Here is a 26,328-nt window from a genome sequence, read left to right as displayed (position 1 = left end):
GGGAACCCTCCCAAGTACAGCAGTAGATCAGCTCCAACAGCAGATCAGCTCCCATCTTAGGTAGCATCCTGCCTTCCAGAACAGCTTCCCAGGGAACAGCTTCTCATCTCCTAGGAAACAGAGTGTGGCCTCTGTCCCCCACACAACAGTGGTCCCGCTATATTACCAGGAAATGGCCTCTCAGCTCCACTTGAGCTTCAGAGCTATGGCTGCAGGCATAACAGCATCCCAGCTAGAGTCCTGCACACAGTAACAGCCCAGCCACAAGACTGGGCAACAGCACCTTAGCTGTAGCCAATCCCCAGTATGCTGTCATCACAGCTATAGCTTCAGGACCAATAGCAACCCAGCTACAGTCCTATACACAACAGTAGTTCCGCTCTTATCCCAGGTAACAGCCTTCCTCCCAGGTACAGGCTCCTAGCAACGGCCTCTCATCTAGTACCTAAGCAGTAGATCCAGCTACAGTTCTACCTACGTCATATTAACAGAGAACAGCTTCTCAGCTATAGCCAGTCTCAGGTATGCCAACCTCACACTTTTAGCTTCAAGCCTTACAGCATTTCAGTTACAGCCCTCCTCTCAACATGCACACATGAACACACACACACACACACACACACACACACACACAGCTTGGCAAAAGCCTCTCTGATTGTTCTGGCTATACCCTAGGCACACCAGCATCATAGCATCACAACAGTGTCCCAGCTGCCATCAGAGACAACAATTTTTTCTGTTACAGTACAAGGCTCTACAGCATCCTAACTCTCTATTAGCCACGGCCCATCCCAGGCACATACATATCACAGCAAGAGCCTTAGGCCACAAGCAACGCAACCGCTCCCACACCTAGCATCCCCCAATCCCTGGCCACAGGCTCAGCTGGAATCTCAGGCATTATCAGTTTAGAAGACCCCGATTCCCTACTTGCCAACCAGGTCCTCCTCCCAGTTTGGTATGGGGCCAGGAGCCTGGCTTCTCTCCTCTTCAGATGCAACCTCCCAGTCTCAGCCCTTTGCCTGCCCTTCTGCTTGGGGAAGACAGCCTCATCCTCATTTCTACCTTGTCCCAGGCTCAGGGCCCCCACAGAGCCCAGCCTGGCAGCTGGGGTAGGAGGGGATGGGGAGTAGGGAAAAGAGTAGACACACCCTGGTGTTGCGCTGGCCCAGTTCTGCTCCTATCACTTGAGGTGCAGGATTTGGGTTTGACGGTGGTGGAGCAGGGAGGACGGAGGAGAACATCTGGGAGATTAGCATTTCCTGCCCAGCTCTGCGGCTGCCTCTTGCTCAGCCCTGAGCAAGGGAGGAGAACAGAGGAGCCTTTGAATGGCTCCCAGCAAGCAGACTGGGGAGGGTTTGCTGCAGTGGGCAGCGGGCACAGGCTGGGGGCAGGGAAGCTGGGGCAGCTCCTCTGTGGAAGATTTCTTGTCTCTGGGCCACTGATTCCTCCCTTGGAGTTGTGCTCAGTGATGCGGAGCATATGAGTTTTGCAGGGGACCGGGAGAAACCACCTATAGGACAGTTCCTCCTTTCACTAGCTCACCCCATCTCGTACCCAGAGCACCACATCTTGGATTCCGGGGCTGAGGTCTGAGAGTGCAGACTAGAGCAGGGCCCAGGCCAGAAAGGGAGTTGGAGGGGAGCTGCTCTCGGAGAGATCTTGGGCAGCCCTCAGCTGGCCCGAGAGCCCACCCTTACCCTGAAGAGTGTTCCACAGAGAATACAGGTGTCAGAAGGGGAGGAAGCAGAGGAAAGAGACAAGGGATAGAGGAGTGGTAGGGATGGGAAAATGCCTGTGGATAGGGTAGTCAGAGGCTATGGCAAATAGAGGCCCAGTCATCCCATATTAGGCCTCTGCACACCCAGTTCCAGGCCTTACCAGGGACAGTCTTTCTCACTCTTCTGGCCTGGAACCCACTGCGTTGGCTTATAAGTGGCAAAAGCTGGAGGTCGTATTAGACTGGGGCACTTGAAAGCCTGGGGTACCAAACCCTGAGCGAAGGAAAAGGAGTTCCCAGGCTGCTCAGACACCTCTAGATGGCGCCAGAGAGCCAAAACTGAGTGGGAGAAACTGAGTATTGAGTGTGTGAGACACTGCGTGTGACACAGTGTGTGACTCGGTGTGATTGTGACAGGGAGCGTGTGGCACTGCGAGGGCGTGTGACACAGGCCGTGACACTGCTTGGCTTCGCGGGGTAGGAACCCATGTGACTGTGTGAATGTGTGTATGTCACTGGTAAATGTGTCGGGGTCACAGCTCCATGCCGCCCAGAGGGCAGGTGATTGAGGGACCCTCTAATAGCCCGAGCTTAGGCGCGTTACCTCATCCTCACACTTGTACATCTCCCCAGTCCTCATTCTAGAGGAGCCCCCCGGGGCCCGTTACCCTCTCCCTCGCACGGTCCCCTCCATAGCCCCACCCCCAAGACTTGCTGCGGCCACCGACGCTGACCACTCTGCGGCTTCGGCCAGAGGGGGAGGGGTGGACTTCCCCTGAGCGCAGTGAGAAGGGAGGGCCATTCGGGGTGATCTGGGGGTCTGGGCGGGAAGAAGGTGGATCTGGAGGAGCAGATGCCCAGAAAAGAAGGCACCGGGGGAGACATTTCCCGTGCCTCCACTTCCCAGGGGGGCAGGGTAGGGGACAGGTGTTTGAGTGAGGTTAGGAAAGGAATTCGGGAGGGGTCCCAGATGGGGGCACGGGTGAGATAAGTGTAAACTGAAGAGCCAGGGAGGGGGACGGACTGTGTATACAGGCCTCGGGTAGGGGAGAGATAGCCAAAGGGGTCCTGGCTTTGGGGAGCGGTGCTGGGGTCCCCTCCCAGCAGGACCAGAGCGGTCCCGAGCTCCACCTCCCGGCCGTGTTGGGCGGGGGAGGGGGCAGGGAGGCGGGAGGGAGGCAGGCGGGCGGGCCAGGAGGGAGGGGGAGGGAGGGGGCGGGGGGGAGGGGGCGGGCCCGGCTGTGCTCTCCGTTCGCCGTTGGCTCCGCCACCGCTGCCGCCACCACCGCCGCCTCACACACTCGGGGAGCGGGAGCGCGGCGCGGACGCGAAGCCGCCGGGGCTGCTGTGCCCAAAGCCAGCCGGAGCCGAGCCTGAACCGCAGCGCCAGCCAGAGCCGTGCCGTGCCGAGCCGCAGCCCGGGCCGGGGCCGGTGGCGGCTCATGGACTGCAGGGCCCGCGGCCTGCGCTGCCCACAGGCGGGTAAGGATCGGTGGCGGTGGAGGCGGTGGTGGCTCCCGGCCGGGAGCGGCCATGGCCGGCAGGAGCCGAGGGAGGGGCACTCGGCCGAGCGAGGCCACGGGGGCCCGGTCGGTGCTCAGCGCGCCGGGGCTGAGGTGGGGGCGGTTGGGGTTGCGGCTGGGGCACCCTGGCCTCCAAGGTCCGCCGCAAATAGCCGAGCGAGGAGAGCGGGTGCTGGACTGGGCTCCAGCCTGGGCGCCCTGCACCCTGGAGCGCTTGGAGCTGCGGGGATAGGGGGGCTCCAGCCGCGCGAGGGATGGAGATGGCCTGGGGCAAGCCCAAAGCCCCCAGTTGGAAGGGGGGCCGTCCCCGAGGATGTAGCAAGCAAGGACCCTCGTTCACAACGCGCGCGCGCACACACACATACACACACACACACACACACACACACTTGTTGGGCGACCAGCTCGGATCACTCAGGCGCTTCCAGCTCCCCGCGGGCACCCGGAGGGCCAGACCACGGACATATGTACACACATACATACATATGTGCACACAGGCATACCTCCCGCACACCAGCGCCCACTGGGGCACCGTCAGTAGCTTAGAATCTGCTTCAGCTTCTGCACGCTCAGCAGCACGGACACACAACCCGTGGCCATACAAAGCAACAAAACACAACCGGGTGTGACATTCGGCGACATGGACACACAAAAGCAATCTCATGCTCGCACATACGAGTGTCACGACCACAGTTCTCCAGATGAACACTCAAAACCCAGCCCCGCACACACATATTCCTTTAAGGCACACACCCTAACATAAATTATGTTACACTCCTTGGCCAGAACACAGGTACACAACACATGTCTCGCTTGCACCCCTCGACTGCACCCATAAACACAGAACCCAGTGTTTCAGCACACTCCTTGACGGCACACGCCCTAACACAGCAAGTGGCACCCACAGCAGCGCCTCACGGTCACAAACACAGAATCTACTGCTTCACACATCTTAACACTGGGTGTCACACACACCTTCCACCAACAGTGTCACATTACACCTTGCAGCGTATACACACAAGCATACACGCTCTGTCCCTCACCCTCGGAGGCCAGATTCCGTCAGGGGAAGCCGCCGGGCCACCCGGAGAGCCCCTAGAGCCCGTTTCCCCTTAGCGCCGTACAGTGAGTGTAAATTTCGGCCCAGCGGGAACCCTAGGGACTGGCCGGACCTGCTTCCCCGCTGGCGCCTCCCCACCCCCACTCCGGGGCCGGCCGGCCGGGAATTCCCGGAACGAGCTGGACCTGGCAGCCCGCGCCAACCCCTCCTCCCCGGAGCTCCAGGGCCCTAGGTCCCTTTACAGAGGGTGCAAGCCTTGGGCGGTGTTTGCGACCCTCTTCGGACCATTTAGCTTCGTTCTCCAAACCACCTGGATCCCCAGCACACCTGGGGCCCACACACCTGTGTCCTTCTCACACCTGGGCGTCCTCTCCGCCGGGTCCCGGCTGCAGGCCAGAGTCGTGTGTGCGGGCAAGGCCCTGGGACCAGGAGGGCACGCGCGCGGCACGCGCAGGAGCACAACCGGCAGGCGAGAAGGACTCGCACCCCTTCCCCCCCCCGCAGCTACCCTCGGGAGCCCAGACTTCTGGCCTCAGTTTTTCAGCAGTGGTCGGAGACCATTCCTTCTAGCAGGAAATATTCGGGGCTGCTTTGAGGTCTTTGACGATTGAGAGTGGGGCAAAGCCCCCTTTTTCCGCTAGAGGGTCCGTTTTACGAGAATTTCTCCTCCGGGCCGGGCTCGCTGCTTTGTGATTCCGGCGCTGGCTCCCTCCCCGCCCCCTCACTGCGCCCGCTGCGCGGCTCTAGACGACGCCGGCTTGCGGGGGTCCCTAGGCTGAGGCCCGAGAGGCGGAGGAGGAGGGAGTCCCCGCGGCGGCCCCTGGGGCTGGGGGCACCAGGGACACGCCGGTGAGGCGCGTTCTCACCGCGCCGCGCTCGCGCCTCGCCCTGAGCTCGGGAAGGCCCGGCGTCTCCCTGCTGAAGGTGGGGGTGGGGTGGGGCCGGCCGAGCCGGAGGCTGGCGGAGAACAGCCGCCGTCCCACCTCCCCCGACACACTCTCCCGCGTCCTCTGGGAGGAGATACCCCGCGCGCAGGAGGTGTACGGGGAGCGCCCGCTGACCGCGGCGGTGTAGGCTGAGGTCTGCCACGGCCGGCAGAGTCCAGGACGTCGTGCCGGAAAACGCCGAGAGCCTTCCATTACCTGCTCTGGGCCAACCCTCGGTAGCTGCCAGGAAGGAGAGCGCGCAGAAGGTGTTTGTGACAGCCCAGAGGTCTAGGTGTGTGTGGGGTGGATGGGTGTTACTTTCTTGACGTGGCGGTCTGGGAGGATTGAAATGTGTAATTACGACCAGACCAGGGGATGTGGAATCGAGGAGAGAGGGATGAGAGGAGCCTCCAGAGACTGCCAGGGGCGGGGTGGTAGGGGAGCAGGTCCGGTTTCAGTTCTGGCTGCATTTAGTTTCTTCCCTTCCCTCCCACCCAATCCCCAATTCCAAAAGGGATTTCAGCTGGAAAGGGGGGGTCTTGCTGGTAAGGCGTCCTCCTGGAAGACGGGCTGCTGCTGTGGCTACTTGGTCAGGGGAGCTGGGCTAGGTAGAGATGGTGAGCTAACTGCCGCGGAGTGTGGGTGGAAGGGTCAGGAGAAGGTCTGCAAGGGTGGGGGGAGGAGCTGAGCAGGAGTCAAGGCTGGGGGGGAGAGGAGATGGGAAAGGAGGAGGCCCTTCTGATACGGGTGAGGTCTGCCCCTACCGTGAGAGAGGATAGTTGGTGCTGCAGAGAGAGATTCTTTCAACCATGTATTGAGCACCTACTGTCTGCTAGGGCCCATGGTGGGTGATGAGGATGCAGTACTGTAGTAAGACAGACACCATCCTTGCCTTCATAGGTCTTCCCAACTGGCAGGGGATTGGCTCATTTATTTATTGAACCAATGAGCACCTGCTGTTTGCCTGATGTTGGAAATCAAGTGCTGTCTTCGGTGATGGAAAGCTATCTGTCCTTTACAACGTAATAGACCTTAATGCATCGGCTCTCATTTAATCCTCCCAAATAACTTCAAGAGGCAGGATTATTTCCATTTCACAATATGGAAATATGTTCAGAGAGGTAAAGTCACTTGGCCAAGGTCACACAGCTAGGAAGTGGTGGAACCAGGGTTTGAACCCTGACAGTCTGACTCAAGAATGCAGGTGCCTGGAAACCCTGCAGAGGCTAACAGAGGGTTGTGAAAAAGAAGGGAGAGGAGCTGAGGGCTGTGCACTTATTCACTGTGGGAAGCCTCTGAACAGCTCCACCCCACACAGCCCAGCTTGCTTACCCTCCTCTCCCAGATGTTTGCTGTGTCCCTTGGTGATTTGTGCCCACAGTGGTGGTGACTGTTGTGTAACAGTGCAGGAGTGAGGGTCAGGGCTGACCTGGCCTCTGGGACAGTGATGTCTGCCCCTGTATGTTTCCTCTCTGGCCACAGCATTCAGCAGGAAATGGCCCCTGGTCCCCGAGGTGGACTGTCAATGAAGGTTCCAGGTGAACCCTCAGCACTGTTCTCCTTCCTCCCCAGATGTTGACACAGATGGCGTTTTCCTTGCCCTTCCCTGGACTCTGCCCCCTCACACCTCACTGTGCTCCTCTGGCCTGAGAAGAATGAGTCACTGCCCCTACTGAGGCTCTGGCTTCTCAGGGTCCTGGGTGCCCAGTGTCGTTAGGTGGAGGTGGGGACACCCCTGCTGGGAAGGCAGCCAATGCCTAGGGAAGGGCAGATAAGGCACTAATCGTTTCAAAGGCTGCTGTCTGGGACTAAGGACTCCCAGCAACCAACCACCAGGACAAAGTTCAGGGATGGTGGGTGGGAGCAGGGGGTAGGAAAGGCTGCCGCACTGCCACTCCTGGCTGTTCTGTCTCTCTCTCTGCATCCTGGGAGGCCTGGGTTCCTTTGGACCTTGAACCCTAGGCTCTCTCTTTCTCTTTCACTCCTTGCCCTGCAGGTTTGGCAGCCCAGGGATCGTGTGTGTGTGTGTGTGTGTGTGTGTGTGTGTGTGTGTGTGTGTGTGTGTGTGTGTTGGCAGGGGCAGGGAGGGGGGGTGACAGGGGTGGTACATAACAACCACTGATTTGCCTTCCCCCATCCAGCCTTTTCCCAATTCAGTGAGGAGGCATTCTTATTTCTCAAATCCCAACTCTTCTGCTTACTACTTCTGTGACCTAAGGCAATTATTATTTTTGAGCCTCAGTTTTATCATCTGTATTATGGGGAGCCATAAATTAATAATAAATAGTACCCATTTCAGTGGGTTGGGAGGATTCGATGGGAAATGGATGTAAATGTAGTGAAATCTCTCGGGGAGTGTTAGTTGGGTCGATGGTGATAGTGAGGAGAGTGATGATGGTAATAAAGGTGACGATAATAGAATCTATGCTTCTTTCTTAACTCCAAAGACCTAGAGTACCTCAAAGTTGTTCCCAAAAGGTTCCTGACCCTTGCTGCCTCCACCTTGCTGCCTGGGGGTTTCTCCAGGTCCCTCTTCCAGAATGAGAATTCCTAAGGGTGGAGCCAGATAATACTCATTTTAAAGGAACTCTCCAGGTGCTTAAAAGAGCCTAAACTCTCTTCAGGTCTTATTGGGCAACCTACTCTGGGCAACCCTCCCCCAACCCCATTTCCCCCCCAAATTCCACCTTCCTCCCAGGAAACCGCGCCCCCTCCCCGCCCCCAACCTTGCTTGCCTTGGATATTCCCTTTTGGTTTTCTTCCCAACTCAGAAGTTAGATGCCACAATCCTTTCCTGACCCCTAAGGGTGACAGGGTGAGTGAGAGAATGTGTATGAGAGTTAGGGGGCAGGCGTGGGGAGGGGGGAGGGGGGGAATGTGTCACAAGCATGCTACGTTTGTGCTGCCTGGAAGGCCTGAGGGGTTAGAGCCCCTGGTTGTGACCCCAGATGGGGAAGGAAGCCCCCAAGGTCAGTGCTTAATCTGTAGCTCTTAGAGCGGCTACAAATGAAAGTCACCCTGACGGTGCCAGACCACGGACCTCTGAATTTGTAGCCAAAATTTCTAAGTGTTCATTTTTCTTGGAAAAATCTGCGGTGTGGTTTCATAAAATACGTAAAGGGGAATGTGACCCAAAAAGGTTACAAACCGTTGATCTGGAGGGAGGGAGTGGAGGCAGGCCGGCACTGCTTTATTTCTCCTCTTTGTCATGTTTAGGGTAACTCCCAAGTAACCCCCACCCCGCCAAGACTTCCGCACGGAATCGGTGCTCACAGTGATCCCATGTCGTGTGTGTGCTGTGCAAGGGAGGGCAGGACAAGGCGCCCAGAAGGGAATGAGGTTCTTTGGAGACAGGTGTGTTTGGGTTGAGGCTTGTTGGTAAGATGAGCCCAGTGCCAGGTCCATGCAGAGAGAGGGGAAATGGCTGGAGGGTGGGTCCAAATAGAGCATCAGATAGATTCCTCCCTCCTTTAAAGAGATTAAGATTGCAGCTGAGAGCAAACACACACACTAATCTGATAACAGCCTCACAGGCGTTGAGCCTATTAGTGCGAGGAGTGACCTGGGAGGGGCTATGCTTGTGTAAGGAATCTGCATTCAATGACCATTTGCTGAGAGTCTGCTAGGGACCTACACAGAGAAGGATTAAATCAGACCCCAGGGAGTTCTCAGTGGAGTAGGGAAATTGGGCAAGAAAACAAGCAGTGACCATACAGAAAGTTCCAGGATAGGCTGAGCCTGAGAGGTGAAGTAATCACAGTCATTCATGAGCTGTTACTGAGTACCTACGGTGTGCAGGGTCCAGGGCAAGGCCCTGAGGATGTAAACAGAGCAGAGGCCCTCCCAGTCTCCACTCACCGTCTCATAGGAAAGAGAAACAATTCACAGGTTATTTCCCAAACAGCTACCTAACTGCAACTGTGAGTGCTTTGAGGCAGCATTTGTTGAATACTCACTGTGCTAGGCATTTAGCCCACATGATCTCAGACTCCCTAGGAAAGAGGTAGTATTATCCCCATTTTACAGATAAGGAAACTGAGGCTCTAAGTCAATTGCTCCAGCTCACGCAGTCAGAAAGTGGGCAGCTGGGGTTTGCCTCAGGCTGTCTGATGTCACATTCCCTGCTCTTCTCCACCCTGCTGCCTTACATCTGTCAAATGGGTACAGCCCAACAAAAGTGACAAATAGTCCTTGAGTTAGAACCACTGTCAGCTCCACAATGACAGATTGCATCTGTCTTGTTCGCCACTGTGTCCCACTGCCCAGGATAGCGCCTGGAATGTTGTAAGTGCCCAATAAACGCTCACTGAATGCATGAATGAGCACCTATAGTATGCCCAGCTCTGTGAAGGTGAATGGGTGGGGGCTGGGGGATGAGTGTAGGGAGCCCTGTCCCTTCCTTCGGGATGCTCAGAGAGGAATAAGTGCAGAGAACACAGGAATAAGTGCACAATAACTGGGATTGAACAACACGGGCGGGCGGTGTCCCAGGCTGCACAGTGATTCATTGCCATGGGATTGAGACACACAATAAGTGGCTGTGAGTTGGAGGAAGGAGAGGTCACCGAGGGCTGAGGAGGCCTGGGAAGGCTTCCTGGGTGACCAGAACCTGCCTTCAGTGGGGTGGGTGTGGCCTGTGACAGGGCCTGGGGTGGGATTTCCAGGTATGGGGCACGTACTCCAGGAGCTAGGGAAGGAAGATTGAGCCTGAGCCTCTGCTGAAAATACTGGGCTGAAGATTTTGGATTTGAATAGAAGGGCTGGCCGTGGTCGTGGTAGTGCTGGAGAGGAGGAGGGAGTCAAGACTGGGACTTAGCTGGAGGGTCTGGCTGGGGTCTGCTGATGCACAGCTCAAAGCTGGGGGAGATGGGCAGAAGAAGCAGGCTCTTGTGGTGATGGCGGTGCAGCTTGTGGTTGGCTGGGGCATACAGGGCTCTAACTGGAAGGATTTGGGGGTGGGCGGGGAGAGGCAGGTATGAGATGGGACTGGACCGATTAAGCGGGGGAGGGGCCAGATGTTCACTGAGAGACTGAGCAGGGGTATGGGGAGTGAGCGGTCAGGGCAAGGCTGCTGGTGTTATTGGCAGCTCTGTCCCAGTTAGACCTGCTGGGCTCCTAGTTGCTAAGGATAGGCTGGGGCAGCTCCCAATGCCAATTCCAGGGCTAGTCAGCTCTGACCACAGTCCTGACCCCAGTCTTGACGTCTACTCTCTTCTTCCACTTACCTGCCCGTGTCTCTCCTCCCCGCCGTCCCCCACCCTGGTGGAGAGGGAGGGTAGAGGAGCCCCGGGAGCTGTGTGTGTACACACAGGTGTGAGTGCCCAGGGGCATGTTTGTTTGGAAGGGGCTCGGGGAGGGCTAACACCTACTCCACAGCCCTAACCGTTTTCAAGCCTTGACTGGTGCCCAGTCCAAGCTGGCCCTTCACAAGGGCGGGGACATTGGGCACTAGGGTGATTACTGCCAGGAGAAAGGGATCTGAGATGTCCTACCTCCTGTGCGTACACTGACTTGGCATCTCAGAAGGGAGAGGAACGTGACATCATCCCTTCTCCCTGCAGCCAACGTGAGTGGCCCTCAGTGTGGGCAGCTGACGATCTGGGGTCTGGGGAACGTGAGGGTACCTGCGGCTCTCTCCTACCTTGTATGTGGGGGTGGGGGGGTGGGGGGTTGCCCCTGGTCTCGCCCTTCCACTTGCTGTCTCTCCCTATCTCAGTATCAGGGTAATTAGCATGGGTGACTATGGCAGGATGCTGCTGAGAAGGAGGTGTTGGGCAAAGCACAGAGTAGAGAGCAGGGAGGGAGGGAGGGAGTGTCAGGTGGGTCAGGGCGTTCCTTGGGCAGGAACTGCTCTAGACCTGCTCCTCCAGCTGGGGCAGACACCGCTGCTACACCAGCTGTGGGTGAGACTCAGGGTTCTGGGCTCTGTACTAGGGCAGATATCTCCTGGGAAATCAGTGTGTAGGTGGCAGAGGGGGAGTCAGGGGCTGGCTCTGGGCAGCCCCCAGGGCCTGGGCCCTCCTCGCAGCTGACCCCCTGTTTTGTCTCCCTCGCGTACAGCCCTCCTGATTCTGGAGCCTGCCCGGATGGGGTCCCTGAGGCGCAGCCCAGGCCCTGGGGGGCAACGGTTGCTGCCGCCTGCCTTGCTGCTGGCCCTTCTGCTGCTGCTGGCTCCGTCCCCAGGCCACGCCACTCGGGTGGTGTACAAGGTGCCAGAGGAGCAACCGCCCAACACCCTCATTGGGAGCCTCGCAGCCGATTACGGTTTTCCAGACGTGGGCCACCTATACAAACTAGAAGTAGGCGCCCCGTACCTGCGGGTGGACGGCAAGACAGGCGACATCTTTACCACGGAGACCTCTATCGACCGCGAGGGGCTCCGAGAATGCCAGAACCAGCTCCCTGGTGAGCCCTGCATCCTGGAGTTTGAGGTGTCTATCACGGACCTCGTGCAGAATGGCAGCCCCCGGCTGCTAGAGGGCCAAATAGAGGTCCAGGACATCAATGACAACACGCCCAACTTCGCCTCACCAGTCATCACGCTGCCCATTCCCGAGAACACCAACAATGGCTCACTCTTCTCCATCCCAGTGGCTTCGGACCGCGATGCTGGCCCCAACGGTGTGGCATCCTATGAGCTGCAGGTGGGGCCCGAGGCCCAGGGGCTCTTTAAGCTGCAGGTGGCAGAGGACCAGGACGGAAAGCAGCCGCAGCTCATCGTGATGGGCAACCTGGACCGGGAGCGCTTGGACTCTTATGACCTCACTATCAAGGTGCAGGATGGTGGCAACCCCCCACGCGCCAGCAGCGCCCTGCTGCGGGTCACTGTGCTCGACACCAATGACAATGCCCCCAAGTTCGAGCGGCCGTCCTACGAGGCTGAGCTGTCTGAGAACAGCCCCATAGGACACTCAGTCATCCAGGTGAGAGGCCCCTCCATCTAACTGTCAGGGTGACCCACATTTAGAAATGGGAGCCTACCCCAACCTCGTGAGAGTTCCCTTCACTTAAGGGCAAGATGGCCAAGATGTTGTGGTGAGATCTCTTTTCCCCAGCCCCCGCCTGGTGAGACCTTCCCACAAGCCCACCACACCCCAGCAGGGGATTTACTTTCCTCTGTCAAGCTATTCAGGTGACAGTGACATAGCATATGAACAGTGATCCCCCCATCCCCGAGGCAGACTCGAGCTGGAGAAACCTCTGCAAAGTGAAACCCCCTCCCAAGTCAAACGATATCCTTCTCCCCAGCCAAGTGAGCTGAGCTGGAACAAGTGAACCGCCTTTTGTCCAAGTAGAATCTCTCCAGAGATGAGAATGTCTTCCCAACCAGGGGCCCTTTAGCCACATGCGAGTTTCCTGAGGCTGGAGGACAGAGCCTTGCTTTGCCCATCCCTGACAGTCACAAGAGATCCTTTTAGCCAGGTGAGTCCTCAGAATTCTAGAAAACTGTACACAGATGTCTGTACACCCACCTCCTCCCCTAGGCACAGGGTACCCATGGGTGTGGGGTGCTGGGCACAGTAGGGGGGGTCGGTGGGCTCTGCTGAAGCTCTCAACACCCCTCTCGATGGGAACTGCCCCAGGGGCTGGGCAGCTTGGTGGGGTCAGGGCCTGGGAGAGAGCAAAGAAAGCGTCCCTGCAGACAGGTGGGCGTATCTCCCACTGTCATCTCAGCCCTGGCCTCCTGCCAGCCCGAGCTCCTTTCTCCTTCCCCATGGGCTGAAGCTGTCTGTCTCTGGTATGAGGAAGCTGAGGAGGGCTCACCATTACCCGTCCTGGGAAACCCTTCATCCCAAGTCCTCAAGCTGAAGCAGGGCACGGGGAGGAGTTTGGGCCTTTTTTTAGAGGCTGGTGGACTGGAACCTGTAGAAGAGAGACTGAGAAAGAAAAGGGAGACAGACAGTCGGGGATGGCGAATACTCATAGCCTAGGTGCCAGGTACTGTTCTGAATACATTATGTGTATTATATCATTTAATCTCCACAGTACAATGTAAGCATTATCCCCATTTTGCAGATGGGGAACTGAGCCCACAGAGATTAGGAAACTTGCCTGGTAACCCCCACCTGATGTGTTCAGATTCCACCTTGGCCACATCCAACAGTTTGGCTTCAGAGCCCATGTGTGTAAGAGCTGGGAAGTGGGATGACGCAGGAGAATGGGGCAGAGACAAGGCTACGGGTAGACAGAGCAGAAAAGAGAGGATGGGAGAGAGCCAGCAGTGGGAAAGAGGCAGAAGGAGAACTGAGCAAGATGGGAGGAAAAGAGAGACAGAAGTCAAGACTCAGAGACAGAGACAGAGAGGTGAGATGGCAAGAGAGGCAGACAAGGAGGTGGGTGACCAGTTTAGAGACAGGGAGACAGTGGGGATCATAATGAAAAAGTTGGTGACAGACTGGGGGAACAGGGGGATGGAGGGGCGAGGAGAAACGATTAGAGGGGTGAGCAGAGACCAGGTAGCTCACCAGTGTTTTCACTGACAAAAAAATCCTGATGGGAAGGAAAGGAGACTAGCAGTGGCCTGAGGGCCTGCTAGGTGCAATGCCCAATACTGTGTCAGCACCGATTTTCAGAGCTGGATGGACAAAAAGAGGGATAAATGCTATTTAGGGAGCGCTTGCCATGTGCCAGGCAGTGTTAGGCATTTTTACACTTATCATCCCATTTAATCCTCACCACACCCCCATTAAGTAGGTTCTATCATTATCCCCATTTTACACATTTGTAGACTGAGGCTTGAGGATGTTAAATAATTGGCCCAAGGCCTCATAGTTGGGAAGTGGCAGAGCTGGGATTTGAACCTAGGACTCTTGCTCTGCTCCCCAGAGACTCTGCCAAGTGGCGCCTATCCTGTCTACCCCCTACCCCCTCCTCCCCCGCCCCCGCCCGCACTGCCATCACATTCTGTTGGGCTGTGACCTAACTCCATCCCTCTTGTTGCTCCCTGACCAGTGCTACCTCATGACCATTCCCAACTGGCTCCTGTTGCCCCATTACCACCCATGTTTGTATAGACTTGGGCCGAGTGTGTGTCGGCCTTGGCGTGGAAGGATGCGCCCACTGCAAAGGGACAGACAGTTCATTGTGTGATGCTGGGAGCCCAGCCCGCTGCCAGCAGGCTCTGTGGGCTGCACCAGCCCCTCCCTCCTGGCCGCAGGCTCGGCTGGATTCCTCAAGTTGATGCCTAGCCAGCGCCAGCCATGGGAGGGGAAGAGAGATGAAACAGGTTTCCCCGGTTTTGACAGAGTGTAGTGACCTGGCCTGGCGGGCTCCCTCTGACCCACATCCCTACCTGGCTCCTTTCAAAAAAGAAATCCCCTCACCTGTGGCCTCCAGAGGGGCACGTGGGTCTCCATTCGTGTGCCAGTAGACACGTGCATAAACATACCTTCTCACGTAATCACAACACGTGTGTGTGCATGCATGCATGTTGCACACATATGTCTCGCATACACACCATCTCTACTACTCACACCTTTCCAGCTCTTCGGAAGGGTTTGAAGGCCAGTTTAATCGGGTGGAAGGGCTGCCCTAGCTGCTAATTGGATCCTCATCCCCATATTTGGGTGGACTAGTATAGGAGAGATAAGTAGAGTTCAGTTCTGCCCTGTCCCATGTCTAGTAGTAGCTTGTAGCACCACTGAGGATTTGTGGGCTGTATCTGTGCTCTTCAGGGAAAGAGATCCGTAATATATGCCAAAGTGTCAGGATTGGGAAAAGGGCAGGGCATGCATGTGCTGCTTTTGGAAAGGGTGCCTTGTTGGATTAGTTGCGTCTGCCGTGCTCGTTGGAAAGGCAGAAATGTGTCGCTTAATTTATCGCCAAACTAACCCAGCCCCGTTTTCCTTGTTTCTTCCCCCTGCCCTGTAGGTGAAGGCCAATGACTCTGACCAAGGTGCCAACGCAGAGATCGACTACACGTTCCACCAGGTGCCCGAGGTTGTGAGGCGTCTTCTGAGACTGGACAGGAACACGGGACTTATCACTGTGCAGGGCCCCGTGGACCGTGAGGACCTAAGCACCCTGCGCTTCTCGGTGCTTGCCAAGGACCGAGGCACCAACCCCAAGAGTGCCCGAGCCCAAGTGGTGGTGACCGTGAAGGACGTGAACGACAATGCCCCCACCATTGAGATCCGGGGCATAGGGCTGGTGACTCACCAAGACGGGATGGCTAACATCTCAGAGGACGTGGCAGAAGAGACAGCTGTGGCCCTGGTGCAGGTATCTGACCGAGATGAGGGAGAAAACGCAGCTGTCACCTGTGTGGTGGCAGGTGATGTGCCCTTCCAGCTCCGCCAGGCCAGTGAGACGGGAAGTGACAGCAAGAAGAAGTACTTCCTGCAGACCACCACCCCGCTCGACTATGAGAAGGTCAAAGACTACACCATCGAGATTGTGGCCGTGGACTCTGGCAACCCCCCACTCTCGAGCACCAACTCCCTCAAGGTGCAGGTGGTGGATGTCAATGACAATGCACCTGTCTTCACCCAGAGCGTCACTGAGGTCGCCTTCCCAGAAAACAACAAGCCAGGTGAAGTGGTCGCCGAGGTCACTGCCAGTGATGCCGACTCGGGCTCCAATGCTGAGCTGGTTTACTCTCTGGAGCCTGAGCCGGCTGCCAAGGGCCTCTTCACCATCTCACCTGAGACTGGAGAGATCCGGGTGAAGACATCCCTTGATAGGGAACAGAGGGAAAGCTACGAGTTGAAGGTGGTGGCAGCCGACCGGGGCAGCCCCAGCCTCCAGGGCACAGCCACCGTCCTTGTCAACGTGCTGGACTGCAATGACAATGACCCCAAGTTCATGCTGAGTGGCTACAACTTCTCAGTGATGGAGAACATGCCGGCGCTGAGTCCAGTGGGCATGGTGACGGTCATTGATGGGGACAAGGGGGAGAACGCCCGGGTGCAGCTCACGGTGGAGCAGGACAATGGTGATTTTGTTATCCAGAACGGCACGGGCACCATCCTCTCCAGCCTGAGCTTCGATCGGGAGCAGCAAAGCACCTATACCTTCCAGCTGAAGGCGGTGGACGGCGGCGTCCCACCTCGCTCGGCCTACGTTGGCGTCACCATCAACGTGCTGGATGAGAATGACAACGCGCCCTTTATCACCGCCCCTTCCAACACCTCCCACCGGCTGCTGACCCCCCAGACCCGTCTGGGCGAGACGGTCAGCCAGGTGACAGCTGAGGACATTGACTCTGGTGTCAACGCTGAGCTGACCTATAGCATCGCCGGCGGCAACCCTTACGGACTCTTCCAGATTGGGTCGCATTCCGGCGCCATCACCCTGGAAAAGGAGCTTGAGCGGCGCCACCACGGGCTGCACCGCTTAGTGGTGAAGGTCACTGACCGCGGCAAGCCCCCTCGCTCTGGCACAGCCTTGGTCCACCTGTATGTCAATGACACCCTGGCCAACCGCACCCTGCTGGAGACCCTGCTGGGCCACAGCCTGGACACGCCGCTGGACATCGACATTGCTGGGGATCCGGAATACGAGCGCTCCAAGCAGCGCGGCAACATCCTGTTTGGCGTGGTGGCGGGTGTCGTGGCCGTGGCCTTGCTCATCGCCCTGGCCGTGCTCGTGCGCTACTGCCGGCAACGGGAGGCCAAGAGTGGCTACCAGGCTGGCAAGAAGGAGACCAAGGACCTGTATGCCCCCAAGCCCAGCAGCAAAGTTTCCAAGGGAAACAAAAGCAAGGGCAAGAAGAGCAAGTCTCCCAAGCCCGCGAAGCCGGTGGAGGACGAGGATGAGGCCGGGCTGCAGAAATCCCTCAAGTTCAACCTGATGAGCGATGCCCCTGGGGACAGCCCCCGCATCCACCTGCCCCTCAACTACCCACCAGGCAGCCCTGACCTCGGCCGCCACTATCGCTCTAATTCCCCACTGCCTTCCATCCAGCTGCAGCCCCAGTCACCCTCCGCCTCCAAGAAGCACCAGGTGGTGCAGGACCTGCCACCAGCCAACACTTTCGTAGGCACTGGGGACACGACGTCCACGGGCTCTGAGCAGTACTCCGACTACAGCTACCGCACCAACCCCCCCAAATACCCCAGCAAGCAGGTAGGCCAGCCCTTGAAGCTCAGCATACCCCGGCCCCCACCCCACCCCTACCACGGGGCCATCTGGACCGAGGTGTGGGAGTAACAGAGCTGGTGTCTCGGGCCTGCCGTGCTCACCAGCCCAAGTCGGTGGTGGGAGGTGGAGCCAAAGATCGGGGGATGCTGGGACCGCTGATGACCCTGCTGCCTCACCCAGGCTTGGAGGGTCGGGCCGAATGCAAACTGAGGGTGTGCTCCGTGTCCCCCCCTCCCCCGCTCCGCACTGGGAGAGGCCTGTGGCTTGTCACATTCTGGGACACTGGACCACCCGCTGGGTCCTGCAGGTGGGGACTGATGGGTAGGTGAGCAGAAGGGTTTGGAGGCAGAAGCGGGGAGGGAAATGGAGAAGAAGTCTCCTACAAACGTGGGTCTCTGTCCGAGACCAGCCATGGGTGCTTCTCTAGAGGGGAAAGGGGGAGACCTGGGGTCCTGGTGGGTAACCAGGTGGACGCTCTGTCAGGGAAGGGGGCCTCCCCACTTGTGCCTTCTCTGTGTACTGTGTGTCACCCTCTTCCCCACCCCAGACTCCTGGGGCTGGGCCCCAGTTCCCCTCCCCCAGCCCCAAACACTTCACCCTGATAATAAAGTTCTCTATTTTTGGAGTTTTGGCTTCTTATTTTCCTGGAACTGAGAGAAGGAGCGAGAGAGACTGGAAACAGCCCTTTGTCCGATGTCCTGCCTCACTTTCCCCATCCCTGCTCTTTGTCCCTTCCCCCGTCCCAGACCTGCCCCTCTGCCCCAACCCTATCTTAATTGACCAGGTCCCCCCGCCGCCCCACCATGACCATGTCCATGATTGGGGGAAGTGCTTTCTGAGCAGGCTTCAAATGGAGCTGTCCAGCAGTGTCCCCTTCCCTCACGTTTGTGAGACCTCCCTGGGAATGGCACCCTTTACCAAGAAAGCGGATGGAGATGCACCCAAGTCCTGCCCTTTCTCTGCTGGCTGAGACTTGACCTTTCCCATTTGTGCACATCGGAGCATCTCCCAACAGAGCTCAGACCAGAGCAGCTGGTGGGGGTGGAGTGCAGCCTGGCTGCCTCAGGTGAAGGCAGAGAACCTCTTAATTATACCAGCCACCTTCCCTCGAGGTAAGATCGTCCCAAGTCCTTTTCCCAGCCTATTCATCCCAATACCGCTCAACACCCAGCAATTAGCCTGCTCTGCCCTGTGTCTTCCCACCATGGTCACCAGTCTGGGCTGCCGGGAGGGAGGACCCAGGGAGAGGGGAGGATGTCCCCCAGTGCTATGGACTGACCTGCTCCGTATCCCCACTGCTGACCAGGGCTGAGGCGCCCTATCCGGCCCCCTCCCTTCCCTTCCTTCAGCTCCTTGCTCTGGCCACCCTGAGCTGCTAGCTCTCACTCACTCTCTCTCTCTCCGTCTCTCACTTCTTGCTCTCCTGGGTCTGCCCTGTCTCTGGCTGTGCCTGAGGAGGAGGCTAAAGTCTGGGTGAGGGGCCTCAGGTCCTGGGGGAGTCTCTGAGGCCAGAGGCAACCTATCTCCATGGCGACTGAAGAGGCTTGAGACACTCCCAGGAGGTCCAGGGTGCCAGCTCTCTACTCTGATTCCGTCCACAAACTCCCCAATGCCCCGGGGTATCCCCAAAGTAAAAACTCCTAGGGGCTTTGGAGGAGTGGTGCATGGGGAAGTGAAATCTGGTTTCATCGCGTTTCCCTTGGACAAATAAGCATCTCTAGGGTCACCTCCAGCAGCTCCTGACCAATCATTCTTTCTCTTTTGTTCCTCTCCTTGCTGCTACCGCCTCTCTCTTTCTTATGTTCCTTTAGCTCCTTAATCTCTTTTTCTTTCTCAAGGTCTGAGGGATTATCCCTTACTCGGCTCCAGTCCAACCCATCCGTGGAGCCACACTGAACATTCAAACACAACAAAACCACAACACCAGTGTCATCATTAAGACACATAGGCTGAATCCCTACTGTGTGCTCAGCATAGTATTAGACCTTGAGGGAAAAATGGTCACATTTCTACAAGACATACAAGTAACAAGATGAGGCAGTTGAGAATCGTGGTGTCGATTCTCACCAGTGAGAACTGCCACATATTAAAGCTCTTCCCAACTTGTTCTACCACTTCTGCCACGACTTGCTTCCATTTTTTTGAGTCCTTACCAGGTGCAACGTACCATGCTGAGCATTTTATGTGAATTAGCTCATCCACTGCTCATAACTCTTTGTGATGCAGGTCATTTTACAGAAGTGAAAACTAGTTAGCGACGGAGTCAAATTCAAACACAAATCATCAGGAAATCTGATTGCCAGAGTCTGCTGTTTTCCGTTATGCTATAAAAAAGGGGTTCCAAGACTAAGTTCACATTAACCTGTTAAAGGCTCTGCAAAGCCTGCAAGAAGGGAAAACCTGTTAAACTTTGTGTAACTCTGGGTTTTCCAAATTTATTTGACCATGGTGCCCCCTCCCTTTCTTTGAGGCACATAGTACGAGAAAACATGCATAGGACATGGGAGTGGGCTTCTGGGAGGGGAATGAGAACCCTGAGCTGGCTCTTCATAAAGTGAGGAGCTGGAGTTGGACGGGAGGCTGAGCCAATCCCGAGGTGAGGCGGGAGTGAGCGAGCGTGACCAAGTCAGAGGCAGGGGGAGGGCAGAAAGGGGATTCTGGCTGGAGTGGAGGGTATAGGAGGGAGCTGAGACAGGAGACTGGAAGACTGTAGGTTGTAGAGGACATAGATGCTTTGCCAAAAGTTCCTTAAGAAGAAGTGGGAGGCCCTGAAAGCTCATGAGTTTTGGATGAACTGAGTTTTAGAGAGTTTACTGGAGTGTATGGTGGATTTAAGGTGGGTAGAGGTGAAGGTACAGGACTGCACCTCTAAGGTCTGAGCAAGGATGGTGGAAAAGAGCATGATGGATGGATGGATCAGGCTGACCTTCTGGAGAAACGACCCACAGAACTCAAGGGATAATTGGATATGGGATAAGGATGGGGAGTGAGTGGAGAGCTACCAGGATCCCCAGATAGATATCATCCTTCTGCATCTGGGTGGTAGGATGATGAGATCTTTGCCCATGCAGACACTGAGTAAAGAAAAAGAATTTGGTTTCAGGCATGTTGAATCTGAAGGGTCCATAGGGACGGCCGATTGGAAATAACCAGCAAGGGTCTAGAACTTCTGGACTAGGGTCTGAGAGAGATTTTGGATCTAGGCTTTTTAAGATTTGATAGTCATAGAATGATAGGGAATATTTAGTGTTGAGTATGACCCAACCCTCCATTTTACAGAAAAGAATCATAGGAAAAAGACCAAGTGATGTGCCTAGGAGGCAGGACTGAAGCCTTGGATTACCGGGCACAGGTTCTGCAGGGAGGGAGGGCTGCTGGCTAATGTCTTAAAAGAAAACTGGAAAGAAAAACACCCAACAGCCAGACTGCCCTGTGCCTCCCAGACCCTCCTGGAACCTATTCACTCCATCACCAGGTGGACGTGCTCCTTTACATCCTCCCAGCCCCAAGTATCAGGTCAGTTTTGGGGATCTTGTCTGTCATCACCCAGACCTTTCAGTGTTTTGGATCCCAACGTGGATCTCAAGAAGGGTTGCCTATGCCTGAAGGTGGGGTGGGAGCCAAGGTGGGAAGGCGGCTCCAAAGCTCCCTGTGCTGACAACCTCCCTTACCCCAGCTGCCTTGGATGGCACGGAAATTGTGTAGGGTATCAGGAGGGTGGGTCTGCAGACCTGGGACACCCTCCTCTGGCCATCTTGAGAACCTCCTATTGAGAGTTTTAAAGACAAAGCACCACAAGGTCTTAGAGGATTAGAAGGAGCCTGGAGACTCGTCAGCAGGGCCCTGGGCCTGGGCTGCTCCCACCCCTGGCCCACAGGGGCCCGGGTCTGTGCCCTCCACAACTTCTAATTTCCAGTTGGCAGGAGAACCAGTGGTGGTTCCAGGTGGGTGTTTGGGGGATGGGTTGGTTGTACCGAGTGCCAGGCTGAGGTTGCCAGATCGTCAACCCATGGCAGGCAGGCAGGGCTGCTGTCTGGGAGCAGCCTGTCCCTGTTGCCCTCCCTCCACCCCAGTCCCCGCGCCAAGCTCCTAAATCCTGGCTCTACCAAGCCAGCGGCCCCTCCCGGAAGCTCCTTCCTCTTTCCTAGAAGGAGTCTCCGTTCGAAGAAGCCAGCCTTCCGAATCCCTGATGTCTGCTGGGCCCCTCCCCCTATGCCCAGGTCCTCCTGGGCCCTGCCCGCTCCAGTTAATACTGTTTCCTGATCTGGAGGACTGGGGAGTTCCCAGTGTTCTGCTACCCCACCCCCAAGGTGCCCAGGCTCCCTTTCCCTCTTCCCTCCCACCTTTTTCCACTCCCAGGCCTCTCTGAAGGGGAACGCGGTGGGCAGCTGGGTGGGTGAGGACTCAGCAGGGAGTCCTGCCTATGGCATTACAGACCAGGGGTGAGGAACAGAAGATCAGAAAGAGGTTAGCACCCCACTGGCTGGAGGCAATGAGAAGTTAACAGAGCAATGAGACAGGTGAGGAGCTGGAGTCTGGAGGGTGCTATTTGGAAATCAGGGAACTGTTCTGGTATTGGTGAGCTGTTGTGGAATTAGGAGTCTGTCCTGCTTTTAGGGAGCTGTTGTAAAAACTGGAGGCTTGCTGGTGTTTAGAGGCTATGCTGGAATTAGGGGAGTTGGCTGGTGTTGTGCTGTTTTGGTGTTGGCTGTCTGGAATTAAACAGAGGCCGTGCCAGTACTGGGAAGCTGTGCTCTAACAAGTGGTTGTACTGGATTAAGCTTATTGTGCTGGCCTGGGAGCTATCATAACACTGGGGCCTGTGCTGTGTTGGGACTTCCAGTGCGTGGTCCTGGCTGTCCGGGGAGCTGACCTAGAATCAAGGGGCAGTCCTCTATTAAGGTCTCTGCTTTCTGGGGGGGTTCTGCTGTGCTAGGGGGCTGGGCCTCTTCCTGGTTGCTGTTGAGGCCTAGAGGGCTAGGAGCTCTAGGGGTGGGCTTGGCTGGGGCTGTAGCCCGGTGCGGTGGTGGCCCCGTGGCGCAGGCTGGCCGGCTGGCAGTGACACTCCCTCTCCCTGCAGTTACCTCACCGCCGAGTCACCTTCTCCGCCACCAGCCAGGCGCAGGAGCTGCAGGACCCGTCCCAGCACAGTTACTACGACAGTGGCCTGGAGGAGTCCGAGACGCCGTCCAGCAAGTCATCCTCGGGGCCCCGACTCGGTCCGCTGGCTCTGCCTGAGGATCACTATGAGCGCACCACCCCCGATGGCAGCATAGGAGAGATGGAGCACCCCGAGAACGGTGAGGGGACCCCAGGAATGAGTAGAAGCCTGTGAGTGATGACGAGACCTTAGAGGTAGCCTCCATCTCTCGAGCTCTCGTGTATTCAGCAGTAAACACTGTGCTGAGTGCTTTCTGGTATACGTTCATTTAACCTTCGCAACCGCTCTCTGATCTGAGAACTTTATTGTGCCCCCTTTACAGTGGGGGAAACGGAGGCTCAGAGAGGTTGAGTCACTTACCCAAAGTCATATACAGGAAGTGACAGAGCTGGGAGGGATTCACACCCAGGCACCTCTGACTCCAAAGACTTTGAATTCAGCACTACTTTATTCTGCTTCCTGGGAACAGAGACCCTGAGAATGGGGGCCAGAGGGCTCAGGTGGTGGTGAGGGAACTTTGAGGGGATCCTGAGATAATGAGAGCGCAGAGGGCCTTGAGAAAAGGGAAGGGACCCTGGATGCTATGAGGAGCCCAGAGAAGGGTGTGATGATCCCCTGTCGGGAGGAGCAGGAGAGGGTGTGGCTGAGGAGAAGGAGTGGGGAGGCCCGGGGAGGGGAAAGGCTTGTGTGGGCGGGGCTTGGAGGGTGATGGCAGACGTGGGATCTGGGCTGGAGCAGAGGTCAGCATGGGAATGGATGGGGGGCGTGTTGTTAGAATGTGTGTGTGTAGTGCGTGTGTGTGCGTGAAGGCACCTCTGGTGGCCCGTGGTGGGGAGACTAAATCAGCTTCCCCTTGGGATAGAAAGACTCTCCAGCTTAGAGCTTTCCTCAGATCTCATCCCCTCCCTCAGTCCAAACTCCCCCAGCCCGCCACAAGATGAAAAGTTTCACACCTCACCCCTCAGGCCCAGGGCTCTTGTCTAACCTCCCAGGCCCCAGGTCTCAGAGTGCCCTCCATCCCCACCCTGCCCATCATCGTGCGATCTCACGCCCGTCTCGTCCTTTTTGTGCCCGCGCAGAGCCGGCTGGCCGGAGCAGGCCCTGAGGTGGACTGCCAGGTATGTGGGAGCTGCTCTGGGGTCTGGGGTCTGTGGGACTCGGCCCAGCACCCAGCCCCGCCCACCCAGTGCCCGTGCTCTGCTCCGTGCCACGTTGGGTCCCCCCACTCTGCCCTGAACTGAAGAGCCCCGGAGGGGTTAACAACAGAGCTGTCCCCTCCTCACCTTGCACTGGCAGGAGGCCAAGCCAGGGAGGGTGGTGCCGCTCAGTCACATCCCTGGACGGGGGGGCACCGCCTGGTACTGTCCCCAAGCGAGGGCGGGACAGGGGCAACTGTGACAGGAAGTACTCAAGGCCCAGACGTTCCCATGGAGACCCCCACTGCCCAGCAACCACACTGGCTACTGCTGATGTCAGACAGCCAACTTCTGTTCCCATGGGTGTTCTGGGCAGGGAGCGGGGCAAGGCCAGGGGGGTGGTGGGTGGTGTAGGGGCCGGAGTGAGGCGGGGAGGGGCTGCATGAGTGTGCTTGTGGATATGTGAGTGTGTGCTTCTACGCAAACCCCTGGCTTTGTAGCAGGGCCTTGCTATGCTGGTGTGGGGTGGGGTCCCAGGGCAACTGGGAGCATGGTGAGGCTGGAGGGGGCTCAGAAGGGAGGCATGTGCCCACCTTTGTCTGAGGATAGAGATGCCTGGTGTAGATTTGTGTGTCCACACCTATCTGAGGGTAGGAGTGTGTGTGTGTGTGTGAGAGAGAGAGAGAGAGAGAGAGAGAGAGGAGGGAGAGAGCAGTAGAGAGAGAGAGAGAGGAGAGAGAGAGAGAGAGATTGTGTCTTTAATGAGGATGGGGGTTTCCTCACCCCCATCTGAGGGTAAATGCATGTTTCAGCCCGTCTGGAGATAGATGACGGAGTGTGTAGATGGGGTGTGTGTTTGTGCACCTGTCTGAGGGCAGATATGGTGGATGTGTGAGAGGAGAGCTGGAGGGTGGGTGAGGATGGAAAGAATGTGTCTATTTAAGGACAGATTGTGTGTGTGTGTGAGAGAGCACGCATGCGGTGGATGGTGGGAGGGTGTGTGTCTATTGCGGTGGATGGTGGGAGGGTGTGTGTCTATTTGAGGGTGTGTGTGCCTGTGAGCTCAGTGGGCAGGAAGGGGCGTGCACCCCCGTTCCAAGGCGGCATGGAGGCGCTGGTGGGAGGCTGTGGAGCAGAGCTCTGCGAGGCTGCCCTGCCTGAAGACCATCCTCCCGGCTCTCCCCTGCAGACCTGCGCCCTTTGCCTGACGTCGCCATGACGGGCACATGTACCCGGGAGTGCAGCGAGTTTGGCCACTCCGACACGTGCTGGATGCCTGGCCAGTCATCTCCCAGCCGCCGGACCAAGAGCAGCGCCCTCAAACTCTCCACCTTCGTGCCTTACCAGGACCGAGGAGGGCAGGAGCCTGCGGGCGCCGGCAGCCCCAGCCCCCCGGAAGACCGGAACACCAAAACGGCCCCCGTGCGCCTCCTGCCCTCCTACAGTGCCTTCTCCCACAGTAGCCATGATTCCTGCAAGGACTCGGCCACCTTGGAGGAAATCCCCCTGACCCAGACCTCGGACTTCCCACCTGCAGCCACACCGGCATCTGCCCAGACGGCCAAGCGCGAGATCTACCTGTGAGCCCCCTTCTGGCCGGCCGGCCATCCCTTCCCCAGCCACCGGCCAGCTCCCAGGTGGGCCCATGCCAGGGCCCCTGCTCCTGACCCCTCTAGCGTGGACTTCCTGGCCAGGGCCCTGAGTGGGGGGGTTACTGGCCTCATGACCACACTGGCCCTTCCCCCATGCAGGGTCCAGGTCTTCTTCCCTCACTTCAGCCCCCAAACCCTAGGGAGCCCCCTCTTCCCCTTTATGGGGCTCCCCCCAGCTGATGCCCAAGAGGGCTCCTCTACAATGACTAGGCTCCGGTTCCTCGACTTCCAGGGATCACCCCCTCACTTTGGGCAGATGGCAGAGTCAAGGGTGGGCAGCACACTTTTAACTCGTTGTGCCCCGCATGGCCAACCAGGGCGGGCATAGGACGCCCCCATTCCAGCCCTGCAGCAGGGCTGAACTGGGGAGCCCCTTTCGCTGGGAACTCCCAGAGGAAACTCTTGACCGCCAGGGGCTCCCTGAAGGGCTTTTGTTACCAAAGGTGGGGTGGGATGGCGGTGGGAGTGGGGCGGAGGCCTTGTCTTCCTATACTGCTCCTGGGCTGGCCCACCTGCCTGCCGCATGCCCATGCCTGGTCCCATCCGGGCACCCCCCCTTCCCACTGGTCATGCAGTGTCTGTATATAAGGACCTTGGAATGACGTCCCCATTTCTGCCTGATTTGCAACTTTTCTTGTTGATGTTGTGTTGTCTTGGGGGGGCCCCTCTGGGGGGAGACCTGCCCTGCTCCCCCTCTTCCCTGCCGCAGTGCCCCCCACCCCAGGCCTCTATTGTTCCATGTTGTAAATACCCCTGGGGCTGTGGCAGGATGGGGGTGCAGGCCAGGGAAACAAGGGGGGTGGGGGTGGGGATGGGGGAACACTCGCCTATCAGCAGAGCTGGGCTTTTATTTAATTTTTTTTAAGAATACAAATCTCTATTTTTTTGGAACTGTTGCGCTGTGCCCTGGGGTGGGGGGGATCCCCGCTCAGGCTGGCCCCCACATCCAGACGAGCATCACGGAGGGGCCCTGAGGCTGTGGGGGGCAGCTGGCCGGGGGTGGGGAGACTGTGCCTCTGGCCTGGTTGGGTGAGTTGGGAGCAGGAAGGTTTGCTCAGGGGGTGGCTGG

General features: G+C 57.4%; 1 protein-coding gene across 4 annotated transcripts; it reads left to right on the top strand.

Annotated features, from left to right (window-relative positions):
• Positions 1–2,143: 2,143 nt before the first annotated feature.
• PCDH1 (protocadherin 1) lies at positions 2,144–26,053 on the top strand. Of its 4 annotated transcripts, XM_060296362.1 has the most exons (6): positions 2,977–3,202; positions 11,290–12,152; positions 15,100–17,295; positions 22,391–22,610; positions 23,551–23,589; positions 24,797–24,930. In XM_060296362.1, the coding sequence occupies exons 1-5, from the start codon at positions 3,163–3,165 to the stop codon at positions 23,574–23,576; spliced, it is 3,345 nt and encodes a 1,114-aa protein (XP_060152345.1). In that variant the 5' UTR covers positions 2,977–3,162; the 3' UTR covers positions 23,577–23,589; positions 24,797–24,930. The 4 variants fall into 4 exon arrangements, with proteins under 4 accessions (XP_060152344.1, XP_060152345.1, XP_030697044.1 ...); XM_060296361.1 differs by lacking the exons at positions 2,977–3,202; positions 23,551–23,589 and adding an exon at positions 2,144–2,197 and having other exon boundaries at positions 24,797–26,053; XM_030841184.2 differs by lacking the exon at positions 23,551–23,589 and having other exon boundaries at positions 24,797–26,053.
• Positions 26,054–26,328: the final 275 nt, after the last annotated feature.

The sequence above is a fragment of the Globicephala melas genome, chromosome 3 (assembly GCF_963455315.2).
Source record: "Globicephala melas chromosome 3, mGloMel1.2, whole genome shotgun sequence".
NCBI lineage: Eukaryota > Metazoa > Chordata > Mammalia > Artiodactyla > Delphinidae > Globicephala > Globicephala melas.
Note: the sequence above shows the minus strand (reverse complement) of the source record. Positions and strands in the feature narration are given on the sequence as shown.

Excerpts from the sequence above, each read along its gene's own strand:
- PCDH1 (XM_030841184.2), top strand. The coding sequence starts at position 3,163 with ATGGACTGCAGGGCCCGCGGCCTGCGCTGCCCACAGGCGG. Across the intron at positions 17,296-22,390 it reads CCAAATACCCCAGCAAGCAG|TTACCTCACCGCCGAGTCAC; the intron begins GTAGGCCAGCCC and ends CTCTCCCTGCAG. Across the intron at positions 22,611-24,796 it reads GATGGAGCACCCCGAGAACG|ACCTGCGCCCTTTGCCTGAC; the intron begins GTGAGGGGACCC and ends TCTCCCCTGCAG.